Source organism: Gaeumannomyces tritici (assembly GCF_000145635.1).
Source record: "Gaeumannomyces tritici R3-111a-1 unplaced genomic scaffold supercont2.1, whole genome shotgun sequence".
Lineage (NCBI taxonomy): Eukaryota > Fungi > Ascomycota > Sordariomycetes > Magnaporthales > Magnaporthaceae > Gaeumannomyces > Gaeumannomyces tritici.
In genome coordinates, this window is record NW_008804545.1 from 943,269 (window position 1) to 960,880 (window position 17,612).

The 17,612-nt window shown below is 58.2% G+C and overlaps 5 protein-coding genes across 5 annotated transcripts; 4 read left to right on the top strand and 1 right to left on the bottom strand.

The window, feature by feature from the left end:
• The first annotated feature begins 110 nt into the window (after positions 1–110).
• On the top strand, positions 111–2,765 carry GGTG_00293 (WD repeat-containing protein 2). Its single transcript, XM_009218036.1, has 3 exons — positions 111–523; positions 597–774; positions 866–2,765. The coding sequence occupies exons 1-3, from the start codon at positions 419–421 to the stop codon at positions 2,404–2,406; spliced, it is 1,824 nt and encodes a 607-aa protein (XP_009216300.1). The 5' UTR covers positions 111–418; the 3' UTR covers positions 2,407–2,765.
• GGTG_00294 (hypothetical protein) lies at positions 2,558–4,696 on the bottom strand (the record flags this gene model as incomplete). The annotated part of the gene is made up of 4 exons (XM_009218037.1): positions 2,558–3,134; positions 3,212–3,585; positions 3,665–3,803; positions 3,889–4,696. 3 exons carry the CDS (start codon positions 4,694–4,696, stop codon positions 3,348–3,350), a joined length of 1,185 nt encoding a protein of 394 aa, XP_009216301.1. The 3' UTR covers positions 2,558–3,134; positions 3,212–3,347.
• A 243-nt stretch (positions 4,697–4,939) lies between these two features.
• On the top strand, positions 4,940–6,787 carry GGTG_00295 (mitochondrial ribosomal small subunit component). Its single transcript, XM_009218038.1, has 3 exons — positions 4,940–5,658; positions 5,736–6,022; positions 6,105–6,787. Exons 1-3 carry the CDS (start codon positions 5,070–5,072, stop codon positions 6,417–6,419), a joined length of 1,191 nt encoding a protein of 396 aa, XP_009216302.1. The 5' UTR covers positions 4,940–5,069; the 3' UTR covers positions 6,420–6,787.
• A 330-nt stretch (positions 6,788–7,117) lies between these two features.
• On the top strand, positions 7,118–9,647 carry GGTG_00296 (fatty aldehyde dehydrogenase). The gene is made up of 2 exons (XM_009218039.1): positions 7,118–8,728; positions 8,825–9,647. Exons 1-2 carry the CDS (start codon positions 7,540–7,542, stop codon positions 9,274–9,276), a joined length of 1,641 nt encoding a protein of 546 aa, XP_009216303.1. The 5' UTR covers positions 7,118–7,539; the 3' UTR covers positions 9,277–9,647.
• A 5,039-nt stretch (positions 9,648–14,686) lies between these two features.
• GGTG_00297 (hypothetical protein) lies at positions 14,687–17,589 on the top strand. Its single transcript, XM_009218040.1, has 2 exons — positions 14,687–15,759; positions 15,827–17,589. Exons 1-2 carry the CDS (start codon positions 15,134–15,136, stop codon positions 16,551–16,553), a joined length of 1,353 nt encoding a protein of 450 aa, XP_009216304.1. The 5' UTR covers positions 14,687–15,133; the 3' UTR covers positions 16,554–17,589.
• The last annotated feature ends 23 nt before the right edge of the window (positions 17,590–17,612 follow it).

Genomic DNA, 17,612 nt, shown 5'->3' on the forward strand with positions numbered 1-17,612 from the left:
ATGGAGGCTCATGGGATCCATGTGAGCATAACGTGGTGCAGCTCCGTGCCCCACCATTAAAAGTCAATGGCGCCCTGGGCGACGGCCTGGATCCTTGTCTGGCCCCGCAACTACTGCGTCACTGCCCCTCCATGCAGACCCACGGGAGGGCATCCCACGTCTCACTGCCGACGAGGCACCTCGCGGAGCTGGTGTTTGGTCAAGAGCTTCTTTTACCGTATCGTCTCCTCTCCTTGTCTCCAGTGTATCTTCGTCCAGATTCTTCGACTTCTTGTGTCACTGTCCTCGACGTCACCCCATTCACGCTTGGCAAACGGCTCAGCAGTCCAGATAGAAAGTCCCCTTTTTCCGTTAGAATTCGACACGTTTCTGGCAAACGCGTGAACTTCGCTCGGAAGAGGCCTAGCTTGAGCCAACCATGTCGGTCACGATCGACAAGATCCTCGCCGCCGCCCCGGCCACCACGAGAGGCCAGCCCACGCAGCTGTCGTGCGACGCCAAGGGGGAGCGGATAGCATATGCCGTAAGCTACATGGACCTGATACTCGCCCACCAATTATGAATGCCGCTGGCCTTCTAACCAGCTTTGCTCTTAGTCTGGCAAATCTATCTTTGTCCGGTCCATCGACAACCCCGAAGTATGCAAGCAGTATGTCGGACACACAGCCTCGACGACCGTCGCCCGCTTCTCGCCGAGCGGGTTTTACGTTGCCAGCGGTGACGTCTCGGGCCAGGTCCGTGTTTGGGACGCGGTAGAGGCGGTCAACACGAAAGGTGCGAACGGAGATCCAGCCCCTTAGCATTTATAGGAGGGCCAAAGAAGAGGGTTAGGGCTGACTCTCGGGCAAACATGGAGGATAAACAGGCGAATACCACATCATCTCGGGCCGCATCAACGACGTCGCCTGGGACGGCGACTCGCAGCGCATAATCGCCGTGGGCGACGGCCGCGAGCGCTTCGGCCACTGCATCACGGCCGACTCGGGCAACAGCGTCGGCGAGGTGTCGGGCCACTCAAAGGTGGTCAACGCCGTCGCCATCCGCCAGCAGCGGCCCCTGCGCGCCGCCACCGTCTCCGACGACGGCTCAATGTGCTTCCTCCACGGCGCCCCCTTCAAGTTCGCCGCCAAGGCCTCGGGCCTGCACACGGGCTTCGTGCTGGGCACCGCCTTCTCGCCCGACGGCGCCCTCCTCGTCACCGTCGGCGCCGACAAGCGCGTCCACCTGTACGACGGCAAGACGGGCGAGCACAAGGGCGAGGTCGGGGCCGGCGCGGACCACACGGGGAGCATATTTGCCGTCGCGTGGGCGCCCGACTCCAAGCGTTTCGTCACGGCCAGCGCGGACCAGACGGTGCGCGTCTGGGACGCCGAGGCCGGCAAGGTCACGCACACTTGGCGTCTTGGCCCCGCCGACGGCTCCTCCAGCGTGCCAGACCAGCAGGTAGGCGTGGCCTGGCCCGCAGGACGGACCGACGGCCTCATAATCTCGCTCAGCTTGTCAGGCGACCTCAACTACCTTGTCGAGTCCAGCGAGAAGCCCATCAGGGTTGTGCAGGGCCACAACAAGAGCATCACGGCGATGGGATGCGAGTCCGACAAGAACTTGTGGACGGGCAGCTTTGACGGAAGGGTGTGCCGGTGGGAGGTAGCCGCAGGCAAGAGCGACGTCGTCGACAAGAGCTCGCACACGAACCAGGTAACCGGGTTCGCCGAGGTTTCGGGCAAAGTCTTCAGTGTCGGCTGGGACGATCAGCTGCGGACTGCCGACGGCTCCGGCGCATTACCGGCCGCCCTCGGCGCGCAGCCACACGGGGTGGCCGCTTCGAGCAAAGCCCTGGTTGTGGCTCTCGCAGACGGCGTCGTAGTGTACAGCCCTACCGGAGAGCTCGCCAGCAAGCTGGAGACCAAATTCACACCGACAGCGATCGCGGCACACGAGTCGCTGGTGGCGGTCGGCGGCGCGGACGGCAACGCCGTGGTCGTGTACAAGCTGGGCAGCGACAACAAGCTCGTCGAGGCCGAGACGCTGACCAAGTCGGCGGCGCAGGTGACGGCGCTCGCCTTCTCCCCGGACGGCAAGGCCCTGGCGGCTGGCAACTCGTCGGGCAAGATCATCGCGTACTCGACGGCGGCCGGGTGGGAGGTGCTCACGGACCGGTGGTCGGCGCACACGGCGCGCGTCACCGCCATCGCCTGGAACGCGGCCGGCACGCACGCCGTCAGCGGCGCGCTCGACACGAACGTCCACCTTTGGAGCCTGGCGAAACCCGGGGCCAGAGTCAAGGCCCCCAACGCGCACAAGGATGGCGTCAACGGCGTGGCCTGGGTTCAGGGCGACCAGAAGGTCGCTAGCGCTGGTGCTGATGGAGCGATCAAAATCTGGGATATCTCGGGTCTCCAATGATTGTGGAAGGAAGGGTTTACTGAAACGAAAAGAGCTTATGTTTCCACTCTTGCTGTCATTTTGAGGCCAACAATCCGTCAAGATTAGCGTGACTTTTGTGAATTTCCTTTTTCCACGCACGCCAAAGCAAGAAGCTTCCCAGGTTTGGGTTTATCGAGTTCCGGACGGAGCAGGCACATCACATCACAATATCACTTGCGAACAGGGGTGGTGTACGTTTCCTATCACCGTAGAGTGTAACGAACGTTGGGCTCCACCGAAGGGAAGATACAACGCAGATGCATGAAATGAACGAAAATGACAACCAGACTCCTGATTGATAACGTGATACCAAGGCCGAGTCAAAAAAAAGAGCAGGAACGCCGAGCGCTATGCGAGACAAACAAACGACGGTCATGGTGTGGTTTAGGAGGCTGGGGAAGAGGTTAGAAAGCCGTTCGGTCGCCTCGCACTGGGGAATCCAAGGTGTACCCTACTGTATCCATGCGGGTACCGCGGCATCTCAGGGGGGCCTCATAAACCAACCAACCTTGGCTCCTGGGAACAAGAAAAGGAAAAGTGAGACCTATGACGATACGGAGGGGAGGGGCGGGATAAGGGCCCTATGCGTGGCCACTGTTAGAGCTCCTTGGCGCGACTTCAAGCCCGAAGTCGCAGACAGGAGGCTCGATACAGCCACTCCGTGAAGTTCAGGGCCAGTTGAATGGGTGACCCTTTTCACTCGAGAGCTGCGGCAGTCACCAGCGTTAGCAGAAGCACTCGATGTTTTTAACGCGACAAGTAGTGAGTGGCTCGGCAGGCTTACACATCTTATCCAACTCGTCCAGCTCCTCCTGGGTGTGCAGGCCGGGGTCACGACTCGTTGAGCGGCGGCGGCGGTCAAGTGCAGGATGGGTCCTCCGCTCGCCGCTGGAGGGGCCCTCATGCGAAGCCGCCGAGGACTAGGCGGCGGGGCTGGCAGCGTGGGACTCGCGGGACCTGGTGCCGTACTCGCCCTGCTCCGGGTAGCAGGAGCGGGCCATCCAGTCGAGGAGCGTGATGCGTTTGTGCGGGGGCATCGGGAAGACGGTGCTATCGGACTCGCCGTTGAGGTCCAAGTGCGCCAAGTCGGGAGCTAGTGGAAACATGCCGCCGGCGTAGGCCTGAACGTGGGCCCTCATGATGGCTTCGGCAAGTCCCCTTCAAAGTTGTTTTGGTTATGAGTATAAGTGGGTCTTCTCATCGTCACCAATATAGGCAATTCTGACTCTCAACTCACTTTGGCTTCGCCGATACGCCCCACTGCTCCCCGTCGAGATAATTAGCCAGTTCGACCTGATGGTTGTCCAAAAGGTCTTCGTTCGGGACTATGACGAAGGGAACACTGCAGCGTGAGACATCAATGACGGTTCCGGCGCCTGTAATGTTGATTATCAGTGAGTTACTGGTCCTCCTGTTTAATCGTCTGAAACCCCCGGCCTCAGGGATGAGATGTGTACAAACCAGCATGGCATACAACGACCCCCGCGTTACTGACTCCCTCCACGGGGCGGCAACGTATGATAAAGTCACGCATGCTGGTAGTATAGCGAAAGCACGAAATTTTGAGATTGCCGAGATCGATGTCCAGCTGGTCGACCATGGACTGAAACCAGGCCAGGTCGGGCCCGCACTGGACCTGGATGTCGTCGAAGCCGTACTGCATCATCCAGGAGAGGAATGACGGGCGCAGTATCTCGGCGAGCAGGGGGCGGAAGCTGGCGGTGGCGCCCACGGTCACGAAGGCGCGCCGTGGGAGGTTGGGGGTGAGGCGCTCGGCGTGAGGCGTCGCCACGCTCGGGAGGACAAACTCCTCCTGCATCCTGCCCAGGAAGGTGTCTGCGCGCTTGCGCTTCTTGTTTGGCTCTGCTGGTTCCGAATCTTGGGTTGTCCGTTGGTGAGGACGCACTGTGGCCATGTGAGAGTGAGGTGAGGGGGACCGGACGACAGGGGAGGTGCCTGTGTCGCCGTCAGTGGTGGGGCAGGACGAATATCGATGCTGTGGCTGCGGTGACGAGGCCGCAAAGTGGCCGCTGAGGCCAGAGAGAGGCTCGTGGTCAAACTGATGGATCGTGTGCGGGGCCCGTGCCTCCCGTTTGTCCCGCTCAATGGCGTCAAGGCGCTGGAGTTTGGACCGGCAGATATTGAATGCCAATGCAAAATGGTGGCCTTGGTCCGCGATTCTTCTCTTCAGCCCGCAATTCGATCTAACCCGTTCGATTTTCTGATCAGTCGGGGTCGTTTTCAGGCCACCATCGCTCCTCTCATCCATGGTGCAGGGAGCGCCGAGCCTGGGAGAGCCGCCCAATCCAGTTACAGAATCTACGCCCAAGCGACCGAATCGGGTAAAGTGACAGTTCTAAGCAGTGAGGTCGGCAGAATCCCAATTGGGGTGGAGCGACAGGGCGGTGACAGTGACGTGGCGTCCGTGCAACGGCCTGGTCCAATAAGATGCAAGGAATTCTAGAGGGGGGCCGGCTAGTGGAAATTTTGGTGGGTGTTCCGACCGGACTCGGCAGGCTCAACACGTTACTGCAGAGGGCCGAAAGGTTTTGAAACCCCGCGACTTTCCTTGACAAGTAGACTCCAGTCGATTGCGGAGGAGAAACATATCCACGTACTCCCGCGGGCGGTGCGCTGAAGAGATGGCGTCCGCTTCTCCTCTGAGGTGGTGCTTGCGCGCCGGCTGCAGAGGCTTTGCGCCCAGACGAACCTCGAACAACGGCGCCGCCGCCGTCGCAACAGCACTCCCGATCTTCCCGAGGCGCGCAATCTCGACCACGAGGGCCAGGAACGCCGCGAAGGGCGGCGAGGATGGTGGCCAGAAAAAAGGTGGCAAACTCCAACCGTTAGAGCCGCTCGAGGAGGAGATGGAACTGTTCCAGCGGCCCAATATCAAGACCCTGCACGACGCCGTCATGCTGGCCACGACGCGCGAGGAGCGCGAGCAGGCCGGGTACGACGAGACGCGCGGCCAGCAGTTCCTGGGCGGGCCCGTGGAGAAACTCCGCCGGACCGTGACTGGCCTCAACCGATCCTACAACGCCTTCAAACCCAAGCCGCAGGACTTTTGGAACGAGAACGCGACCGACGAGGATATGATCGTGGACGAGGAGGGCTCTGACGATTTTGAGGAGGACGACATCATGCCCCCGGCTCACGCCAAGCTGGAGGACCACCGAGACATGCGCGAGTATGCGCGCATTGCCATCTGGGAGATGCCCCTCCTTTCCAGTAAGCGCATACATGTTTGAGGAGCATTTGTCTTTGTCCCTTTAAATGCTGACGCAGGCGTCCCTACCTCTTACCAGAACTCGCCAAGCCATTCGAGCCCCCAACCGAGCAACAGCCGTTGCGCTGGCGCTACACCACCTACATGGGCGAGTGGCACCCCGCCGAGAAGAAGGTCGTTGTAGAGCTCTGCCCAGACGACCTCGATCTCACCGACGTCCAGAGGCGCAAGCTTGCAAAGCTGGCCGGCGCCAGATATAACCCCGAGAAGGGCACGATAAAGATGAGCTGCGAGTCGTTTGAGCACCCTGCCCAGAACAAGCGGTACCTGAGCGACTTGGTTGCGAAGCTCATCGCTGAGGCCAGGGTACGTTGGATGCTAAATCCGCGATTCATCGTGTATGAAACCGATGGACATTGGTTGCAAGCCGCTGACAATCACACTGCAGGACCCCAAGGACACGTTCGAGGACATACCCCTAGACACGCGACACCACACATTCAAGACAAAATACTCATTCCCCAAAGAATGGCGGATGACAGAAGAGAGGAGGCAACAGCTGATGCAGATCCGCAAACAAGCCTACGAGCTGGACGCGGCAAAGAGGGCAACCGGCGAGTTGGTTGACGGCACCGAGAAGATCCAACAGTCAATAGCAGCTCCTGCTAAGGACGCTGACCTTGAGCAGGCACTGGCGGACATGGTGACTGTTAGGGCCTCTAGGGCCGGTCAATCTGCTGCGCGCAGGCTTCCAATGTTATAAAGACTCGCCGGGACGCTCGGTTGCCATGGCTGCCCGCACGGCTGCGTCCACGAGGCCGGGATGAAGTCTGTGTACGCATAGAATTCTGTATTCATGTGTAATATAAGCAAAGCTGCGCACGCAAGCCTGCCACTACCAACCTGCCTACCTGTATCCAGAGGTAGGTAAATATGTGGCTGTTGTTGTTTCAATATCCGTTGGCGGATATCACAGGCCAAGCTTCGTTTGAAGGATGCGACAGAAATAAGATTCCAGCAGACGCGAGCGCTAGCGATGCGCCGAGAACAGTTTTTCAATGTTGTCTCGTGTCTGCCCGAACTGCCGGGCCCCTTACCCCGTGAACGCTAGAAATGGTAGTTCCCGTCTGGGCACTCATCGGCGCACAGCCTTTAATCGTCAGTGATAAAGGGGGAGCGTATGCGTATCCTAGTATGGTGGTAGCGTATCCTGATTGGCTGTTGTGTACCTAGGGAGCTCCCCCTCACAAGCGTGTGTTACGGGTTTCCTTTTTGGCAGGGGCAATGATGGCGCCTTCCCCGAACCCAAACACTCGTATCCCTGCAGACCTCGGCTCAAGCCTCAGGATGTGGGGAAAAGCGCATGCCTGCGCGAACCCAGCCCAACGGTCATTTCCATTCCCTATGCCAGCGGGGCTCGACGTCGCCGCACCCAGGACACATGCGACCGGGGGCGGAGGCGGACTAACAACAGCTAGTTGTTACCCCTTTCGCCAAGAGTTCGCATTTCGGCCTCATTGCTTCCTTCCTCGAGAGTGGCGACAATTTTCCTGCATATTCTCTGCCCTCCCATAATCGGTCGCGCTGTTCTGAACCGCTGGAATTCCCGTCAAAGCATCTGAAGAACTCGCCGTCTTATCGCTTCCTTCATCCAATCGTTAGCCAACCAAGAGCGCGTTAAGCCTCTCCTCGCGCGGGCCCTGCAGGTTCAAGCCCCAGACGTGCGTGCAGCAGTTTCGCCAACTGCCCGAGAGACGGTGCTGCCACCTCAAAACTCATCCACCCTTGTTCTGATTGCCATTTTTTCCCGTAATCTTTTTTCTTCACAAATCCCCTACATTCTTGGGATACGGAAAAGATCGTGAGCCGGCAAGCAAAACAAGATGGCTCCCGTCTCAACCAAGAATGTCGAGATCCCGGCCTTTGAGGCTACGGAGCTCGACAGCATCGCGCCAATGTGCCGCAGGGCTAGGGCCAAATTCGATTCGCACGAGACCAAGGATGTCGAGTGGCGCAAGATACAGCTGAGGAAGCTCTACTGGGCCATTGAGGACTTCACGCCCAAAATGGTGGCGGCCATGATGCAGGACTTTGGCAAGTCCGAGTACGAGGTCATACTGAGCGAGATCATGTTCATCAAAAACGATTGCATGTTCTTCCTCGAAAAGCTGGACGAGTTCACCAAGGACGAGTCGGCCCCGGACGTGCCGCTGGCTTTCCGCCCCAACAACGTCAAGGTCCGAAAGGATCCTCTGGGCACCGTCCTCATCATCGCTCCCTACAACTACCCGATCCAGCTGCTGCTCTGCCCTCTAGTCGGCGCCATCGCCGCGGGCTGCACGGCCGTCCTCAAGCCATCGGAGCTGACCCCGGCCGTCGCCATGGTCACGCGGGAGATGATTGAGTCGAGGCTCGACCCGGACGCCTACGCCGTCGTCAACGGTGCCGTCCCGGAGACCTCGACCCTGCTGAACGAGAAGTGGGACAAGATCTTCTACACCGGCGGCCTCACCGTCGGCAAAATCATCGCCAAGAAGGCCGCTGAGACCCTCACGCCTGTGACGCTCGAGCTCGGCGGCATGAACCCGGCCTTCGTCACCCGTAGCGCCGACCTCCGCCTCGCCGCCAAGCGCCTGCTCTGGGGCAAGTCGATGAACGCGGGCCAGGTGTGCTTGTCGCAGAACTACGTGCTGGTTGAGCGCCGGGTCGTGGACGAGTTCATCACCCAGCTCAAGCGCGCCCACACCGAGTTCTTCCCCACCGGCGCGCGCGAGAGCGACCTGAGCAGGGTCGTTAATGAGCGCCACTGGCTGCGCCTCAAGGCCATGCTTGACGAGAGCAAGGGCCGCATCGTCGTCGGCGGCCAGATGGACCGCGAGACCAGGTTCATGGAGCCGACGGCCGTCCTGGTCGACTCGACTGAGGACTCCATGATGACGCAGGAGTCGTTCGGTCCCATCTTTGCCATCATGCCGTTTGACGACCTCGCCGCCGCCATCAAGATTGCTGCCCGCGTCGACCCGACGCCCCTGGCGCTTTACACGTTTGGCAACAATGCTGAGAATAACAAGGGTTAGTTCCGTGCAGTGATTCATCTTTTCCAACAGCTTCATGTCGCGATTTTGTGGACTTTACGCTAACATGGCCGGCTTTATTCGAACCCAACAGTTCTCAGGGAGATGAAGTCGGGTGGCGCCTCGATCAACGATTCGTTCGCGCACGGGTCCATCCACACGGTCGCCTTCGGCGGCGTGGGCACGTCGGGTACTGGCTCGTACCGCGGAAAGGCTTCGTTCGACACCTTCACGCACTTCCGCATCATTGCAAAGACCCCCTCGTGGATGGAGTCGCTGCTGCGCCCCCGCTACATGCCGTACCGCATGGCGGAGCTGCGCCGCCTCGCGATGCTCACGGCCAAGACGCCCAACTTTGACCGCAACGGAAAGGTGATCCGCGGGCTGAGGTACTGGGCCTCGTTCCTCTTCACTCTCGGTGGGGGCTGCTTCAAGGCCATCGTGGCCAAGTGGCTCGCCTGTGCGGTTGTCATCTACATCGTGGTATACGGCTTTGTCATGCCTGAGAGGCTGGTTCCGATCGTCCGTGCCATCTGGAACTACTAGTCGGCCCCTGCATCTTCTTTGCCCTTGTACTTTGTTATTTGAGCCGCATCCAAAATGTTTGCCGGGAGGCCCCCGTCTGATTTTGACTTTCTTGGTAGGCGGCCGGCCTGCCTCGTGATCTGGGGGGTGTCTATATCATGCACACGCGCGCATGCAGTGTAATGCCTGTTCTGTTCTGTTTTTGTTGTTTTGTTCTTAGGAGGTGGTGTCGCTGCACATACTTGCAGCCTAAACTCCCGACAATTCCTACGGCACGGAGCGTTAGGCCTTCCCTACGAAACCGTTGGGCTCGAGACATCGGGCCTCTTCCCCTGGAAAATCACTTGGGCGTTATTCTCTTCCGTTCCGATGGTCACACAGCCCACGGGGTATGGATGCAAATTGTGAGTGCGACAAGCGTATAAGGTCCGCCCACGTGGCCGACCCCGTGCAACCCCCTCATCTGGGTGACCTATCTCGCGATACATGTACCCGTGTGCCCAGTTGTTTGCTGCTCCGACCGCCCCTACTGGAGTCGTATCGACCGCAGACCGGACGAAAAAAAAAGTCATATGCGTCGCTGCCGCATTCCCCCGTTTTTACCGGCTGTGTGCTTGGGCATCAATGCCGTGCTGTAACCCTAGTGGAATGGCTATATAAGTGCTGCGGTGGATGCCTTCAAATACCTCCTGGAGGGCGCGCGGACGACGGTGGCCGCCTTGAAACCCGACCGCCTTTCACCGACTTTTCGCCGCAGTCAAGGTGCGGCTCAACATGATTGCAGATCCCTAATAGGTAGATCCCTATTCTCCTAATCAGCATGGGACTTCGACTGACGATGCGGCTACCCGTTATAGTTCTGCCTAGCATAGGGTTTCCGAGGCCATGACATTGACATGCCATCCAGCGATGGATGAAAGAACAAGGTGTGGCGAGGCCTTTTTTTCGGGCTACACATGCGTTGCGTAAATCATGGATGGATAAGACAATGCCAAGAGGGACAGCTCAGCCTGCCGGGAGCCCGGATTGGATTCCGGGGTGCCACCCAGAACAGGTCCCCAATATACGCCCGGATTGGCTGGCTTGGACAGCGCCGTAATAGCGCAGTCTTTCTGTGTGGTGTAACAAACAACACAGCACACAGCAAACAGCACACGATCCCACGGGGCGGTCCTTTGGCGAAGCTCCAAGAGCGAAGCAAACCATGACAGTCGCGGCGGCTATGACGACGGCAAGATCACCGTCGGGTCAAGTGCACCCCCATTGCGCCTCCGCCCCTGGTGAGAAAAGCAACGGGAGGGAGGGGAAGCACGGGGGGTTCGTTGCAACCGCCTACCTACGCCCAGCTTCTATGTGCAAAGGCGGGAGGGGTGGTGGGGAAAACGGGCAGCGAACATGTGCGGGTTGTCAATCCGTCTACTGCCAACCAACGGGCCTGCTCTCTCCAGAGGAACCGCGTGGCGACACCTTGTCGGGAATAGTCACAAGTGGCTTTCCCCAGGGGGGTGTGAAGTGGCGCCCGCGGAGTTGTTTCCTATACCCTATACCCAGGTGCTTGGGAAGGATCGTCGTCAAGTGACAGGAGCCCATCACGCCTAGGCTTGCGGGCCGTTTTTTCCCGTCGAGAGGAGAGAAAAAAAAGAAGAAGGAAAGTTTACCGTGTGTTAAAACGAGGCGGAGATACCAAAGCCATGGAATGTGAGGAAAGGATAGGTTCTGGTTGATTCACCTGCGACGCGGTTACCTCAAAGCTCTGGATCAGGGAATGAAGTCTCTCCCGTGCCGCGGGTCGACATAAGATGACACACCGTCTACACCACCCACCGCTCCCGGGTTGTCATCCCCAGGGCCACCAACACTACTTTCTGAAATTCACATCCATATTCAATTTTTCTTCCGCCAGGCGGAGACGGGCGAGTGCGAGACGAGGATGAGGCGAGCGGCATGGCACCAGCAATCGACTGGATATAAACACAACGACCAGGCAGAGTCCGGCCAAGATGTTGCCATGTGGGTCATGGACCATTGCTCCCTCCAAACACAGCCGCGACATCTGCAGCAAAGGTTGGCGCCAAACATTCCTCTCGGAGGGCTCGTGATCTAACCGACGCCTGTGTTACACAGCGCAGACCGCGTCTTTTAGTTTGGCGAGCCCCTCGGACACGAGGGATCCTGTCTCGGGCGCCTGACCTTTGCCCCGACGCTGCATCTGACAACAGGAAATCGGCTAGCAAGCCCTGCGCCAAAGACTGGGGGATAAGTGGAGGGCATTTAGCCGCTGGATCGAAGTCTACACATCGCGCGGATGGTGGCGATGCAAGTTGCGGGTGCGGAAACGCACTGTCAGAAGCTGGTTCACCCCGGGAGAACCGAACGCCCGAGAAGTCAGTCCATGCGACATCGGACAGTGATGTGTCTGATGGGCCGGCAAACGAATCGACAGAGACCGGGCCGGAAGGTGGGATCTTCAACGTGACGTGGAACACCGACACATGCTGGGCACCCAGTTGGCAGGCAAGACGAATAACAGGCACAACGGGGCCACCAAAAGAACAAGAGAAAAAGAAGAAGGAAAATCATAATGAAGCAGAAGCCCTCGCTGCCCTTTTAGGACAAGCTTGCTATGAAAGCCTATCGGAGGTTTTGCTGGGTTTGAATCAACGTTAAGGGGCGGGTTGAACCAGCCAGCCTGGGGGTCTTGGCCACCCGTGAAAGAGGGCTGTGCTGGTTTCTACGCCACGAACGGTACCCGTTCGGCCACCCTGTTTGCTGTTGGTACCAGATGGGAATGAGATTGCTATCCCTGTATATAAGTGTTATTCCTTCGATAATAGAACGGAGCGGGGAAATGACGAGCACGCCGGCCAGCCTACCTAGGTAGAAAAGAGCCCTATGGATGGAGCCAGGCTCGGGTAGCATCCGGGAACGTCTCTAGCCAAGACCGTTAATTCTCGCGGATCGCCTAGGCGGTCATCCGCCCACCCACCTACTCATGCAAAGCATTCATAAAGCAGGACTTGACTTGCCAGTGGCTAGGTACCTATGTTAGATCACGGCCGAGCCTGCCACGTTGGGCGGGCGGACGGGCGGGCAGCTAAGCGCAACTAACGGGAACATTTCCGGCCCGATACAAAGTTGACGGGATGGGAGGCGGGCAGAAAGGGAGCAGCTAGACGATGGGTGGCAGCAAGGGAGGGCTGTGTCTGGAGCGCTGTCACATCAAGGTGACAAGGCAGAAACTTGCATCCGCCAATCCATGTTGGCTGACTGCAAAAGGTAAAAAGCAACGAAGAAGAAAAACAAAATTTGGATTTCGGAGATGAAAGAGCGGTATTTCTGCGGACTCCGCCACAGCAACTTGCAGTCCAGCCTTCCCTCCAGCTCTATCCCATGCAGCTGCAGCTGCAGCGTCTGCAGCGTCTACAGGGTTCACGACTCTCGATGTCTGTGTGCTCTTCATCGGTGCTTGTGCTATACGTTGGTTTGACTGGCTCCAGTGGGCTTGTAGCGGCGCGGCGGGGTGGAGCTCCACGGGTTATGCGCCAGACTCCCTACAGCTGCACGAGCTGCAGCGCAAAAAATGCAATGGAATGCAGCGCGAGCACACCTTGCTAGCTGCTCGTGCCCAGCCTTCCTGGCTCCCAGGGTAATTTCTGGCTGCCGACGCTGGGCCGCGACGGGCTTGGCCGCCGGCCTGGCATCATTCTCGCAGGAATTAAGGGCGGTGATCATCTCGAATGCCTGTCCAACGGGGGGTCGGTCACGAATTGGCGATCCCAAATGGCGATCCCAAATGGCGATCCATTTTCCCACGTGGTTGTGCTGGTTTCTAGCGGGCCCCTCGCTGCCCCTCCAGGCCGCGACCCGCCTGCCGGTGCCTTCCATTTAGGACATGATCCATGATCCCAGCCATGTCAGCATCTTCTCATGTTCCATCCCAGCACCGCAGACTGCCACCGAGCAGGCACAACAAGCGCCGCGCAATCCACACACCAAGGGTAGGTACCTCCCGGTAGTATAAGTGGGCAGTCTGGACCTACCTAAAAGAGAAGCGGGCTCACATCATGGCACGGCTGTGGTTGCGGCTTCTCTGGGCCAGCCAACCACAAACCCGCCCCTCCAACTCACTCATTCTTGGCCGACGCCTTGCGCGGCGGGTCGCGAACCACGGGCGCTTTGCGGAAGAGGGCAAACGAGCTGGTGAGGGTTTTGCTCAGCCCGCCCTCCCTCCATGCCCGTCCGCCGCTCTCCCCTCTCCCGACCTGCCACGCAAGCAATCAATGCAAAGCCGCAACCTCGGAGGCGCGCTGCCACTTCTCCCTTTTTCACATTGACGCCTATTGATTGGGTTCTGGCCTCGTGCGCGAGCGCCTCTAGGTACGGTACCCAGGCCAAACACACATTCACACCCACACCCACGCCCACACCCTTCCGTCCTGGCGAGGCGGTGTCGGCGCCGTGGTGTTTCTTGTTTCACCGCCAGCTCCCTCTAGTTGGCCGCGTCCCTTCGCGTTTCCCCTCCGCATTCTCATGCCGCGTCCCTTTGACCCTCTGCGGCGTCCTGTGATTGCCAACGCCGGGGCCTGATTTTCCCTTCCATCCGAGTCGATGGATACTTTCCTATTCGCCCGTTTGCTGCAGGCTCCAGGATGGACACCGAGCCCCCACCTCGACCTGCCTCTACTCTAGCCTGGCTGCCTTAGGGGAGGGGATGGTAGCAACCCCCCATGCATTGTCCAGTTTACCTGCCTGGTGCCTTAGCTTGCACCCACCCTCACCACCACCCCTCCCTCTCCCAGCACGCAAACAATGCTCATGTGCTCCACGGCCGGGCAACAGACTAGCAGCCTATGGAGCCGTTTCTAGAGTGAGGCTGCCAGTGAGGACAGTAGAGGTCTGCCCGACCGTACACCATGGCGTGCATAAATTCCAGGGTGCGCAGCGGGAAGGAACCCCTTCCGGTCTCTGGTGTGGAGGATCGCCGTATTGCCGCATCCTTGGCTTGTTTGTTCGTCTGCTTTCCTGCTTATGTAGCTCAGGTAGGGATGGAGCTCTCTTCCCGCCTGTCCCATCGATCTGGGTGTCTTCGCTACAATTGTTGGCCCGCGCAGTCTCACCGAGAGCCCGATGATTGAATCATTTGCTCCCCTTGCCCATGGAATCATCGCACACACCCTCGTGCCACACCCCCTCGAGTGGTACCTCGACCGTTCTGTTCCCAAGGAAAGGCTATGGAGGCTATGTACCTCGAGTGCGGCGTGGCTGTACCTGAGCTTGATAAGCTAGTGCTGCACTTTCTGGGTTCTTACCACCTCACGCTCACCTCTGGTCTCGGGATTGGCATTCCAGCCAGAGTTTTGAATTGTTTGCTCATTTCTGCGTCTCCTATTCTTTTTTTTCCTTCCCCTTCGCCTGTGCTCGTTTTGCCCACGTATGAACCCAGACTCGGGCACCAGCAGTCATATCTGGATGGTCACCTGCACGAGACAAGCCACGCCCAAAAGGACCCTCATCACTCTTCATAAAAAGCGCTTGCCGCCTCCATCTTTTTTGATTCTTTTTGGAAAATGCGAGCCTGCGGCGATTGCAGCCACACCTTCGTCTCTGTACCCACCCCTGTTGGTACATGAAAGATCCTGGGCGCTTCCTGCCATTGGAGAGCCTTCATATCGACAACAGCCGGGCTGCACACCACCACCACCACCACCACTCCCCTTCTTCCTCTATCCCTCTCCCACATACTTATATATTCCCCCCCTCCCCCTCCCTCATCATCCCCAACACACCGGCCCCTCCCCCTCCATACCACGACTTGAACTTGCTCCTTTACACACCATATATCACCCCGTTTCTATCCTGAGTCTCTCCCATCACCAGCATGCTTCAAGGCCAGTTGCAACAGCCTATTCTAGACGGTGGACAGTGGCCTATGCAACCCCGGACGGACAGGATGAAAAACAGCCGCCCAACAATCGACATGTCCATGCTTCATCAAGAGCAGGATGATATGGCACACCCTGAGAGGATATCCTTCGATCCTGGCGAATGGTCGAGTGCGTACGCTGCTAGCCCTGCTCCGAGCACTCCGATATTTCCCACCAAACGGGAACCTCGGGATCCAGCAGAGTTGCTCGGCAGGCACGAAATGACAAGGACTATGTCGGCCATCTCGGCCATCTCGGCCATGTCATATGACAGTGCGTGCAGAAGCAGCATTAACGACGGCCCAGTCAGTGACATGGAAAGCATGGTCGACGCCTTTCAGAACAGTCCTGGTGGCTACAGCGCATACAGCCAGACTCACCAGACCGCGTACAGCCAGGCGACAAGTCAATACGACCCCAACGATGGCCATTTCGAGTACAGTGTCAGCCTGTGCGGCGAGTCCCTGGACGCATGCCAGGCGGTATCACCCATGGACCAGTCAATATACGGCATGCAGTCACCCCTCATGCCCTATGCTCGTTCCACTAGTTCATCTCAGTTGGAAGGCTCCCTGATGTTGTAAGCTTGCACAACCCCTTCCTGATACAGTATCTCACCGGGGTGTAGCTAACATGGAAAAAAAAAGCATCGACTCGCAGCAGCACGTGGAGCTACCGCCCTCGCCAGCCCAGACAGCCGAGGTGTTACAATCGAGCCCCAAAGAGAAGTTCAAGTGCACCGACAGCGGTTGTGGAAAGAGTTTCAGCAGGCAGGCCGATCTCCAACGACACTACGACCACGTGCATCCCGCGCCTGATTCCATAGAGAGAGGGCACGCCTGCGACTACCCGAAGTGCGCACGGCAGGCTGCCCCTTTCCGCCGCAAGGATCACTTCCGCGACCACCTACGCGAGTTCCACAAGGAGGACCTCCTCAAGCGTAGTGGCCAAGAGCCACCGGACTGGTTCAACGGCCGCAACATCAAACCCAGCTTTTGGAGATGCGTCCGCTGCCTCCGCCGGATCAACACCAACAAGCACAACTACACGTGCCCCAAGTGCAATATCGACTGTGAACCAGTTAGAGTCGAGCACAGGGAGAAACATCGGTGCGCGACTGTGCAGGGGCCACTGCGGACGTCCAAGAAGAGCCGGCCAACACAGAGGGCGACAACTCGACTTGCGCAGAACTTGGCAAGCCCCGACACACTCTCCCCGAGTGCGATGCCGACCACGAGCTGGCGAGGAGCCGCGACAGCCCCAGCTGCGGCGAGGAACATGATGCTCTTTGCACATACTTCTCCGTACGCCGAAGTGGACTCCCCCTCAAACGGCATCTACTACCCGGAGGATCAGCTGTCGCCCTCGGGGTGAGACCAGCCATCCAAGTTCCTCTACCGCTCATTTAGGCGCATCACCCTGGCCTCTAAAAGTTCGGTCTATGGATGGTGCCCTTGATGAAAAGCTCTCGACAGCCGACCTCCTTGCTCTTCACAGTCCCACTACTTACCCGCTCCTGCCACTCGCGACCTTTTGCGGCACTCTCAATGGGTTCCTTATCCACCTAGTTGATCCGACTCGCTCTTTTGGCACTTTTTCATTCCACATTCCTCAACTCAGCACGGCGTGACTTAATCGCCGCTTTACTTTTGAGTTTCAACGAGCGTGGCTGCCGTATTTCTTTATGCACTCTGCCGATAGTGTTGCCACCTTTCAATCACCATTTTACGCAAGCGTCTCTCATTTCTTGACTTTACGACTTGCCGCACACAAATCCTTGTTTACATTCTTTATCTTTATCTGCTGTTACGTTGCTTTGCGGGTTTGGAATCGTTTGGCTTGGTGGCATTCTATTGCTCTATTGCTGTCTGTTATCTTCTTTGCTGTTCCGCCGAAAAAGAAGAAAACTCACGAAAAAAAAATGCCAGTGGAAGGGGTCACGACATAGTGTTTTTGGACCTGTTTGCTTTTTTTTCCTCCCCGGTTCGGGAAGCATTCAATGGAGTACGGCTCGCGTTTTCTTTCAAGGCAGGAGGCAATCATGGGGTGATAGAGAGTCGGTCACTCGGAAGAGGCAGGCGAGGGCTGCTCCAAGCATGGGGGGGAGAGGGGTGGTACGTTTTCATTGTGATACCCGGGGTCGTTGTGATAGACGATTTCCCATCCCATCTTCACGCCTCGAAAGCGCCAGAGCGACCCACCTGCCTGGCAGTTGGGAGGCAAACGAAGAAAACACGTTAACACGACAAGGCTTGATCACGAGGCTTGTTGTCGGGCAGTTTCCTCTCGGCCCCGGAGGCTGAATACCGATACTGCCCTACATAGAAAGATAGATAGAGACTAATCGTACATAGCCAATCTACCTGATAGAGGTGCTGCTAGGCAGCAACCGACACCAACACTACAGGACACGCTCTCTCTGCTTGATTTGGC